At 33.9% G+C, this 12,453-nt stretch overlaps 1 protein-coding gene across 1 annotated transcript; it reads right to left on the reverse strand.

Annotated features, from left to right (window-relative positions):
• Positions 1–11,419: 11,419 nt before the first annotated feature.
• Positions 11,420–12,197, reverse strand: LOC111398088. The gene is made up of 2 exons (XM_023025042.1): positions 11,877–12,197; positions 11,420–11,758 (listed from the first exon to the last, which is right to left on the reverse strand). The coding sequence occupies exons 1-2, from the start codon at positions 12,195–12,197 to the stop codon at positions 11,420–11,422; spliced, it is 660 nt and encodes a 219-aa protein (XP_022880810.1).
• Positions 12,198–12,453: the final 256 nt, after the last annotated feature.

Consider the following 12,453-nt stretch of genomic DNA (forward strand, 5'->3'; position numbering starts at 1 on the left):
CAATGTGTAGATGTTTTGTTTAGATTAAACTATAATGGTAAAACATGGGCCGAAACAAAAATGTGATAACCTACACTTTTTTGCGCGTGTGTGGGTATGTGCAATGTGTTGTCTATTCTATTTTCCCTTAACTTTTAGTGGTAATTAACTGTTGTTATTACATCTGTTTGTAATTAAAGAGTCGAGCTGATTTAATTGTCATTTGAGTCGACAATTTAATATTATTTATTTTTGAAATTTAAATACAGAAGAAGGACTCTCTATTTATCTTTTATTAACAGGCGCAGCAGCAAGCAATTAACAGTAGTATCAGTGTATTTTAATAACCTCGTTAAATATCTTCAAATTCATTTATTTCAAATTTTATCGAAAATGACGTGGAGGAAAAAAATTGAATGAAAAAGTTGACTGAATTTTAAACTGGCAAATGATAAAGTGTTATGTGACATTATGTAATCCCTTACGTAAACCTTAATGTACATGTAGTAAGGTACATAAAAATAAGGATCATGCTAGATGTGCATAAATTTTTTACCTAATGCTTTACATATACTCACAATAGGGGTGTGGAGACCACATGTTGGGATTATTTTATTCACGCGGGGTTCACGTGCTTGTGAGAGTAGGTAAACCATTTGGTAAACCAAATTATGTAGACTTAGAATTATCCTAAAAATAATGGTATTCCAAGGAAGAAACTAGCTTAGGGTTGAACAAAACTCTTGAACCAAACCGAACCCAAATCGAATCGAATGGTTCTTCTTAAATTAAATACCCGAACGAGTATCTGAATTGAGAATTGACGGGTTTGGTTCGATTCTTGGTTCTACATCAAGAACCGAATCTCACTAATTTTTTTAATTAATTTATTTTGAATAAGTCAAATTATTTTATTTTTTCTAAATAAATTTGTTAACTAGTTAATTTAGCTCAAAATCAAAAATATGATTATCCTATTTCTAATTTTCAGTACAAAATCAACTTAATCAATTTGATCTAAGTTTTATCCAAATCTGTTACTCTATCGTAATGACATTTTTACTGTTTTGGAGAAATCGAAATGAAACTCGACAATGCCTTTCTTAATTACTATGAGCTCGCTATCTTCATCTTCATATGATTTTAACAATCAAATCTATTAAAAATCCTGTAAACAGAGATGCAAAAGACACATAAGATTGGACTACGTTATTTTGTAAGAGCTAAAATTGAATATATTATGAGTTGAATTAATGTAGCTTTGTAAATATTAAAAAATTTAATTATAATACGGAACCTGGAAACCAAACCGAACTCGAACGGTTTCATAACTAAATTTGCACATGACGATCCCACTTATTAAATACTCGAAAATTTCGAATCCGGTTCAATTCTTGTTAGGATCGAAATTTGGACGTGGCTTTTTACGAGTGTGAATTAAGGACCCTAAATGCACCTATCCAACAAGTTATATGTGGGAGAGGTTAAATACTACATTTCATAGTATAAAAGCTGACCTTAATTACACAAATATCTAAATTACCAGGAACTTTTATGTTCAAAATAATCTTTAATTATATTAAATATGGAAATTACTAGGAACTTATATTCAAAATAATCATATGAATGCTATTAAGAAATTTCAGAGAATGGTATCAGAAGCTTTGTTCATTTCGATTTGAAAGACAAATAAATTAGTTGAACACACACGTATACTTATTGTCATCGATAATTTAGGAACTTTTATGTTCAAAATAATCTTTAATTATATTAAATATGGAAATTACTAGGAACTTATATTCAAAATAATCATATGAATGCTATTAAGAAATTTCAGAGAATGGCATCAGAAGCTTTGTTCATTTCGATTTGAAAGACAAATAAATTAGTTGAACACACACGTATACTTATTGTCATCGATAATTTAGGATTTTACATTTTTATTTCAGAAAATATTTATTTTACAAGATGGATGAGGGCCGGCAAGTAAATTTCAATGGGAAGCCATGCAAATCACCGTGCAACCCAATAAAATTTCAGGGATATTACTCTAATTCTGCATATAAAAATAAAATAATAACTCTAATTAACACAGAAGAACACACAACCACAAATTCAAGTCCTTGATTCACAACCACGTTTGAAGAAACTCATAAGCAAAAGGCTGTTTTCTTCCTTTGAATTTACATGTAATTAATTAGCAGAAACGAATTACAACTGGAAATGAAAAAAGGAAAAAATAGAGAAGTACTCGTGGCCATATATACTGGTTATTATTTTTATATTAAAACGACGTTCAATCTTACTATTAATAGAGCGCGATACACCCACAAAACACACTCTCAAACATCTTTCGGCACTATACAACTCCAAGATAAATCTCATGTGACTCTCCTTCCATGGGCACGACTATAAAAAGATAAGTGAACGAGTCTCTCATTGAGTTGTCAAAAAATTATGAATTTCGTATAAAATTGTGAGAGCAATATTTCAAGTTGTTATAAAATATGTACAATAATGAAATCCAATCATCTTTTATAGGTAAAATTTCAACCCTCACATTTATACTATTAAAACATAAGTTATAATATGTATTATGGTCTTTTAATTTTATGTTAAAACTAAAAATTAAAAGGTTTTTAATTTGAAAAGTTGAAACTTTTATTCTGAAGTTACAACCTAAATTATGAGATTTAATTTTATATTAAAAAATTAGTATTAAAATCAAAATTGAAAATTAATATTTGTTGTGAAAGTTTAAAACTTTTAAAAAATGTTCCAGCAATACATACTGCAGGGAACGCGAAACTAGTTAAGAGATATCTGGACAAGTTTAATACCGTGATGGATATTCAGTTGGTACCATACCTCTTGTGATGGGCTCTAGGTCGATTCAGAACATTGCTCGAGGGAGTGTTGGTGATTCCGCTTTATCACCAATTCTAGCGGTTGCATTGTGTTCAAATGTCTGGGTTGAACCCATGGAGCATTGGTACAGTATTATCAGTAATGTCTGTGATGCTTTAGGGATCGTTGAAGGTGACAGTTCTGACAAGGGACCTTCTGATCAGGCATTTTGTGTGATTTTTGCTATAGGATGTACTTCGACACTGTTTGGTCAACGATAATTTCTCTGTGAAATTTTGGGAACCAGGGAGTAGGGTTCAGTTGTAGCCTGTGGATGTCGTGTAGACGACGATGGTTTTGGTGATGGAGAGTTTTAGTTACTGTGTCAAGGAGTTCAACTATTTCGATGCAAACATATTTATTTCTTAGGTGGAGAAATTTTGGAATTTCATTCATTACACTAGAATTTGAGTCAAGATGAAGATTTTTAGGTTTGGTGACTCAAATTTAGGGCTTGGAATCATGTGTAGCGTATTCGACTTGGACTAGGGTTCAACGAAACGAGAAGGAGAAATGAGTGACGCACACCTTCTATGCCACAAGGCTATACATCAATTGTTGGTGCCCGTTTCTTTACTTCCGTGCGGCCGCATGGAAGGTAGCCATGCAGTCGCATGGAAGATAACTAGTGCTGCGCAGGTTTTTCTCATTTTACGCGATTTCCCCTTAATTCTTACATTTTTCGGACTCTTCTAGGGTTTTTGGCCGTAGCTTATAAATATGGGTGCTATCTTTCAATTTAGTCTAAGCATTATTGCTGAGTTTTGTATTGTCTCTCCATATTGTTAGAATAATAAAATACCGTTCCTCTGCTTAACTATCTTATGTACTTGACTTTAATTTTGTTTCATATTTGTGATTTTGTTACGTATTTCATACAACGTGATTAATTTCAATCCTTGCGTCGCCTTTGGAACAACAATATTAGTATATTTTAATAACCTCATTAAATACCTTTAAATTCATTTATTTCAAATTTTACCGAAAATAGTGTGGAGGGGAAAAATTGGATGAAAAAGTAAACTATATTTTAAATTCGCAAATTATAGAGTGTCATGTGACATTATGTATTCCCTGATGTAAATCTTGATGTAAATCTAATAAGGTCCATAAAAAGAATGGTATTTCAAGAAAGAATCCAGCCCTTCCATTCTCCAAATGTGGACGTGTAGACTTTTTACGGGTGTGAATTAAGGACTCTAAATGCACCTGTCCAACAAGTTATATGTGGGAGAGGTCAGATACTACATTTCATAGTATAAAAGCTGACCTTAATTACACAAATATCTAAATTACCAGGAACTTTTATGTTCAAAATAATCTTTAATTACACTAAATATGGAAATTACTAGGAACTTATATATTCAAAATAATCATATGAATGCTCTTAAGAAATTTCAAAGAATGGCATCAGAAGTTTTGTTCATTTCGATTTGAAAGACAGATGAATTAGTTGAACACACAAGTATACATATTGTCATACGATAATTTAGGTTTTTACATTTTTATTTCAGAAAATATTTATTTTACAAGATGGATGAGGGCCGGCAAGTAAACTTCTATGGGAAGCCATGCAAAGCACCGTGCAACCCAATAAAATTTCAGGGATATTACTCTAATTCTGCATATAAAAATAAAATAATAGCTCTAATTAACACATGAGAACACACAACCACAAATTCAAGTCCTTGATTCACAACCACGTTTGAAGAAACTCATAAGCAAAAGCCTGTATTCTTCCTTTGAATTTACATGTAATTAATTAGCAGAAACGAATTACTACTGGAAATGAAAAAGGGAAAAAATAGAGTACTCGTGGCCATATATACTGATTATTATTTTTATATTAAAACGACGTTCAATCTTACTCTTAATAGAGCGCGATACACCCACAAAACACACTCTCAAACACTTGCAATGTTGTTTAGTACATTTATATTTCAACCTAAATTTAACAAAGATATTTTAGTTGAAATCAACATTCAGAGAAGATCATGAGCAAAGAGGTGTCTTCTTCTTTGAAATCCCATAGAATTTACAGCAACATTACACGAAAACATCGTAGAAAAAAGGGTTTCCAAGAATCCCATAGGTTCCGTGCTATAAATACCTGATATCTTTCTTCAGAGACACACCACCGAGCAAAAGAAAGAGAGTTCATAAACATATAAAACATTTTCAGAAGAAGAGTAGAAATGAATTCCAGCAACAACAATGGTCCAGGATTGAGCAAGAATGAAAGTTTGATTCCCAAAGGAAAGCAGCATGTTTCAACAATGATAGGAAAGAAAATGGCTGAGGCTGCGAAGAATGTAGCAAAATCGGCAGTCACGGCTGCCAAGAAGCACAACGACAAGGCAAAGATAAATGCCGGTAACTAGAATTCTGGATGAGCATAGTACCAAATTCGAAAGCTATAGTTTTTTATTGTCATGTTTGTATAATGTAATATATATACATGTAACATAGGAATAACAGTGATAAAATGACGTGTGTGTGTGTGTGTGTGTGTGTTTATGTAACATTTATATAAAAGTTGTACTGTGTTTACTATTACCGTGTCTTTGAGATTGTACTCGTTTATTTTCAAGTTTCTTGGATATTGAGGTATGCCCTTTTTATTGCCGGGAACGAATTTAATGTTCTTGGTTTACAGCGATTACTAGCAATTTCGGTTCCTTGAACCATCTTTCATGTATACAAGTATTGGAGTGGAAGTAATTTTGTTGATGCATATGAATAATTAATGGAGCGCTGATCCAATTGATCAAAACAAAGCCTTCCGTTATGAATAGTTTAATTAGTCTAGTTCGCCAACATATTGCTTGAGATAAAATAAACAATCGATTTACTTTGTAGAAAATTGTATCTCTTTGGTTTCCAAAGTATCCAAAATGGTTTGAGAAAAATCAGCTTTTACTATAAGTTTTGTAAATCCGATCTTCCAACAGTATAGGCCCATCTATTTCTCTTCAGACGATCTTCTGGCAATGCCACAGGCTGCCATAAAATGTTCAGCAATTGCATATGTTTGGTAAGGTAAAATGGTATAGACCGTATATTAAAGAAGAGAAACTAATTCAATCCTAATAATACATACCAAACATTCCCTGAAGACCCACGGAGGAAAATTGAAAAGAAGATAATGGAAAGAACAAAGAAATAAGAGTTGCTACACTTGTGAAAAACAAGATTTCTAATTGAACATCTTTTGAAAAGTTCCAAAAGAGTTTAACGTGGGGGAAACAAATTTGTTCTCTTGGCCTAATTTTCAAGGAGGGTAATACTCTAAATTTCAATGGTGTAATCTAATTTAACAACCAAGAAAATATATCCTCACTACACCTTCCTCCCATTAAGAAAAGAAAAGTATCAACTGTAAAATACAAACCTAAAACAATTCAGCAATTGCTATCATACAAATATACTAAACAGAGTGCAGGAATTCTACGGTCAGGCAAAAGCGGATATCAGTTCCACCACCAAAGTCAATTCTATCTATCAATTTGTAAAAATATCGGTCAACTACACGATGAAACAACATACGTTGGTCTACACTAAAGTTAATTAGCAACCAACAATATCTCAATCTCCCTCTATCACAATATAATATTGATCTTTACAGTCAGCTAAGACTGTCCAAGACTATTCAAACATTAATCATCAATGCACTGGACTATAGGTAATTAGCAACAAATAATGAGATATAATTTTCGAGTCCAATGTGCCTTAGAGTATTGTATCAGTCTAGCCCAGAAGTGCTCCTTGGCTCTCCAGTTTCCCTGCCGTCTTTCCTAGTTACTCACTAACTTCATAACGATCTACCTTAATATATGACATTAGTAGAAGAGGAAGCTTCTCTCTCTTGGATTTCTTTGCTTTCTGCTACTAGGTTTTATTTGGAATTTCATTATTCTTTATTAATTTGTAGCATGGAAAATATAAATAGTTCTAGAATGCGTTCATATCTAAATCAGATCCATGTTCATTGCTATGTTTTACAGTGCACAATAATGGAGAAAACTTTATTTTATATGTTCCTCTGCTGCCACCATAAGCTCAACCATTTCAGAAATAACAAAATCTAAAGGGCACCTTAAGAACTGCTGTCCTCGAAAAGTGTCAAATTCCAAAATTAAGACATTGAACTTGGTGTATTTCCAACTGTCTCATGTGTTTATATTTCAAATATAACTTACAATAATATTAATATCTTATAATTCTCATGCGTTCAATTTTCATACCTAACCTCTAAACGTGGTGGCTGAAATGATACCACTCACAAGTAATCCATTTAACGGCCAAGTTACATTCAATAATTAAGATTTTCAACTTTACATTTAGGACAATAATCAAAATCAAAACAGAAATTTTAAGAAGGTTTCAATTTTGAAATATTAAAACTTCATTCTTGAGTTACACTTGGGATGTAAACAAAATTATGTAGATTAGTTGTGATAAAATACCTCTTTTAAAATATTAATTAAGCACATTATTGTGGTTTAAATATTTTAACCAATTGTTTATAATCAAATCATAGAATTTCCATGAAATCAATATAATCCATAGATTCTTGTGCATGACAAAATACCAATTTTTATTTTATAACGATTTCAGCATTTAACTTGATACACGTCAAATAATAATATAGTTACGTGCCTATTCAGGAGGCCAGGCCAATAAATCACTACCAACTTCTTGTTCAAGATTAACACCAACACTCTAACCAACCGATTAAGTCCCATTGGCTCTAAAACCGTGTTAGATAATCAATACCAGTTTACTAAGGGGCAGTAAATTGAAGAGTGCATTGTGTTGGAAGAAGGGAGGGTTTACTAACTTGGATTGGCTAAAACATTTAAAGAGGACAACACTAATAGGAAGAAGAAAGTGAACAAAAGGAAACTTGTATTTCTCAATTTCAAGACTTTACACACTTTTTGGCTCGTTACAAAATGGAGGATATTATCCCTTTATATAGTGTTTACATAAAGCTTCTTGTCCACACATTTTCAAGAGACACCTAGACCACACATTTGGACAAGATATTTTTCTAAAATTCTCTAGATATTCTTTATAAGACCACATATCTTACTTAGATATTTATATATATTTTTCTAGTAGATATTTATATAGATTTTTCTAGATAATGTTTCTAGAAATGCTAGGCATGTTGGGCCTTTTAATTGATTTGGCCCTATAAGCAAAATCTTTAAGCCCATATTATTTAGTTCAAAAATCAAGTTTACTACTCAACATCCCCCCTTAAACTTGATTTTGCTACTTCAAGTAGAGTTCTTAACTTGCAGAACACATCATGCTTGAGTGGCTTAGTGAAACTGTCGGCGATCTGCTCCTGGGATGTTACATATTTCAGCTGCACTTCTTGGTTTGCAGTACTTTCTCTTATGAGGTAATATCTTGTATCAATGTGCTTGCTTCTATCATGGAATACTGGATTCTTTGTCAATGCCAATGCCGATTTGTTATCAACATGGATTTTGGTTGGTTCTTCTTGTGATACTCCAAGCGTCTTCAATAAGTTTTTAAGCCAAAATGCATGGCACGCACTTGATGTAGCTGCTACATATTTAGTTTCATATGTAGATAGTGCTACGATCGATTGCTTCTTTGAGCTCCAAGTGAAAGCTGTGTCACCCAAGTAAAATACATATCCAGTCATACTCTTTCTATCATCATTGTCTCCGTCCCAATCGTTGTCACTATATCCAACAAGTTTGAATTCATTAGATGATGAATAGACTAAGCCATAATAAAGCGTACCTTTGATGTAGCGAAGAATTCTCTTTGCAGCTTTCATATGTGTTATGGTAGGTGTCTCCATATAACGACTGATGAGCCCAACTCCAAAAATGATATATGATCTTGTGCACGTCAAGTATCTTAGACTTCCAACAAGACTCTTAAAAAGTGTTGGGTTTACTTTTTCACCTTCATCATTCTTTGACAACTTGGTTCTGCATTCGATGGGAGTGCATACAGGCTTGCAATTCACCATATTGAATTTCTTTAGAATTTCTTTCGCATATTTTGCTTGTGAGATAAAGATGCAATCCTCCATTTGCTTTACCTTAATCCCAAGATAGTAGGCCATGAGGCCGGTATCCCACATCTCGAATTCTTGAGTCATGGCCTTCTTAAACTCAGTGATCATACTTTGATTATTTTCTGTGAATATAAGATCATCTACATACAAACAAACAAGCAAAATATCTCATTTCTCATTTACCTTTGAATAAAGGGCATATTCGTGAGGACATTTTGTGAAAAAAAAAATTAGAAAGTACTTATCAAATCTACTATTCCATGTCCTTGGAGTCTGTTTCAACCCATATAAAGCTTTTTTTAGTTTTAAGACTTTACCTTCATGTCCTTTTATTTTATATCACACTGGTTGCTTCACATAAATTTCTTCTTCAAGATAACCATTTAGAAAAGCTGATTTCACGTCCATTTGAAATATCTTCCACTTATTTTGCGCAGCAAGAGAGATAATTAATCTTATGATTTCTAAACGAGTTACAGGAGCAAATACCTCTTCATAATCGATTCCAGGTCGTTGGTTGTAGCCTTTGGCAATCAATCTTGCTTTGTATCTTTTTACTTCTACTTTAACGTCCTTCTTTGCCTTGCCTTGTACTCCCACTTAGCTCCAATTGCTCTCTTTCCTTTAGGAAGAGTTGTCAGCTCCCACGTGTTATTTTTCTTAGTAGCCTTAATCTCTTCATCCATGGAATCTCTCCATCTTTTATTTTGCGCTGCTTCTTCATACCCTGTTGGCTCACAATTGGCAAAAAGACAAAAGAGTGTGAGATCATTTTGATTTTTTGTTACCTTATATAGCTCTTGTCAGCTCCTTATCCGTGGTGTCCTTTCGCTTGAGCTTTCTCCTTGTGAAGATGATGGGGAAGCATCTCCATGAGTAGGTGATAGAGGTGGACTGATAAGCTCTTGCTGCTCTCCATTCTCTTGTTCTTCCTAAAAGAATGGTAAGAAGTTATAATCTTCTTCTTGGACATTCTAATCCCAAGCTCCTTCTTCATCAAACTTGACATCTCTACTTATGATGATCTTCTCCTTGTTTGGATTATATAGCTTGTAGCCTTTAGAGCGAGAGTCATAACCGATAAAAACAAACCTTTCGCTTTTATCATCCAACTAGGACCACTTTTGATCTAGTACATGAGCATATGCAATGCTCCCAAATACTCGTAGGTGAGAGATGATGGGCTTTCTTCCACTCCATACTTCTTGTGATGTCTTATTCCATATACTTCTGGAAGGTGATCGATTAGACAGATACACGAAGCAATTAACAGCTTCGGCCCAAAGTTCTTTGGGCAATCTTTTACTTTAAAGCATACAGCGGGCCATGTTAAGAATGGATCTATTCTTTCTTTCGGCTACTCCATTTTGTTGTGGAGAATATAGAACTGTCAATGGACGACGTATTCCATTCTCCTCACAATATTTCTCAAACTCTTTAGAGGTGAATTCTCCTCCTCTATCTGATCTAATGACTTTTATGCTATAGCCACTTTCTTTTTCAACAAGTACTTTAAACTTTTTGAAAGTTTCAAAAACTTCCTGTTTTTGTTTAAGAAAATAAACCCAAGTCTTTCTACTAAAATAATCAATAAAAAGAACAAAATAATTGCTCTTACGGAGAGAGCTTAGATTGATTGGCCCACAAACATCCGAGTGTACAAGTTCTAGTGGCTTCTTAACTCTTGTAAATGCTTCTTTTGGAAAACTTTTCCTCAAATGCTTTCCTAGTAAACATCCTTTACATAATTGATCCGCATGATTTATTGGAGGCAAACCTTTCACCATTTTCTTCTTACTCAACAACTTTAAGCCTTCAAAATTAAGATGCCCAAATCTCAAGTGCCAAAGTCAAGATAAATCTTTAAAACAAGCTTTTAAGCATTTGACAACATCATTTTGAATGCTTAACGCAAACATTCTATTTCGTGTCATAGGGACTTTGGAAATCAAATTTTTCCTTTGATCTCTTATTGAAAGACTATGATCTTCCAAATGAATATCATAGCCCTTCTCTAAAAGTTGTCCCAAACTTAAAACGTTATTCTTCATATTGGCACATAATAGACATTTGAGATAAATTGACGCGTACCATTTTTCAAGCAGATCAAGATTTTACATTTTCCTTTCACCGGGATCTTGGATTCATTTCCAAAGGTAATGTTTCCACTTACTGATTCATCAAACTCCACAAACATGTTCTTTCTTCCACATGTATAGTTGCTTGCTCCTGTATCCAAATACCAAATATTTTTTTCTCTACTCTCTTCACCTTTGTAAGCCAACAGTAGCACATGATCTTCTTCACTTTCCCAACAAGCGTAGTTGGCTTTCTCCTTAACTTGGTTAGTAATATTTCTACATTCTGAAGCATAATGACTAAGTTTTGACAATTGTAACATTTAATTTGAGATTTGTCATACCTTGGCCCTTCATTTTGCCTCGTACCTTTTCCCCTTCTATGACCTCAGGTGAAGAATGAGCTTTGTCTTCTTTTCTCCTTATAGAATGCAGTTCTTCCTTGATCTTGGCCTCGTCCTCTTCCTCTTTGGCTTCTACTATCGAACCTTCCTTCACCCTCGTTCAAAGTGAGCTTTGTTTGAAGAGCTTGCTCTAATGGCTCTTCTTTCACCTTCTTCTTTAGTCTTTCCTCATGGGCTTGTAAAGATCCCATGAGTTGATCGACACTCATACTATCTAGATCTTTAGATTCCTCAATGGCTACAGCTATATAGTCAAATTTAGAAGCTAAAGACCTAAGTATCTTCTCAATTACTCGAGTGACATTCAACTTTTCTCCATTCCTCTTTAATTGATTCACAATAACTAATACTCTAGAGAAGTAATCAAAAATTGATTCCAATTTCTTCATATGTAAAGCTTCAAACTCACCTCGAAGTGTTTGGAGTCAAACCTTTTTTTACCTTCTCAACTCCTTTGTGGGAGTTTTGCAAGATCTCCCATGCTTCCTTACTTGCAGTAGCACAAGCTACTTTCTCGAACATGCTTTCATCTAAGGCTTGATAGATGAAGGTGAACACCTTCATATCCTTCTTCCTTGCATCCTTCAAAGTATCCCTTTGTGCTTGAGATAGAGCGACCTTATCTTGTGGCTCCGTGTAGCCTTTCTCTACGATCTCCCATGCATCTTGCAACCCAAGCAACGCTTTCATTCTTATGCTCCAATTGCCGTAGTTATCCTTGTTGAGTTGAAGAACTAGAAAAGGAATCATCCCACTTGCCATTTTCACAAGAACCTTAGGGCTCTAATACCAGTTCGTTGGAAGAGGGGAGGGTTTACTAACTTAGATTGGCTAAGACTTTTAAGGAGGACAACACTAATAGGAAGAAGGAAGTGAACAAAAAGAAACTTGTATTTCTCAATTTCAAGACTTTACACACTTTTTGACTTGTTACAAAATGGAGGATGTTGACCTCAAAAAATGTTACCAACAGATGCCGGACCTACCTGCACACACGTGAGCGAAAGTCCAACACGCT

Source organism: Olea europaea, chromosome 7 (genome assembly GCF_002742605.1).
Source record: "Olea europaea var. sylvestris chromosome 7, O_europaea_v1, whole genome shotgun sequence".
NCBI lineage: Eukaryota > Viridiplantae > Streptophyta > Magnoliopsida > Lamiales > Oleaceae > Olea > Olea europaea.

Excerpts from the sequence above, each read along its gene's own strand:
- LOC111398088 (XM_023025042.1), bottom strand. The coding sequence starts at position 12,197 with ATGGCAAGTGGGATGATTCCTTTTCTAGTTCTTCAACTCAACAAGGAT. Across the intron at positions 11,759-11,876 it reads CCCACAAAGGAGTTGAGAAG|AGGAATGGAGAAAAGTTGAA; the intron begins GTAAAAAAAGGT and ends AATCAATTAAAG.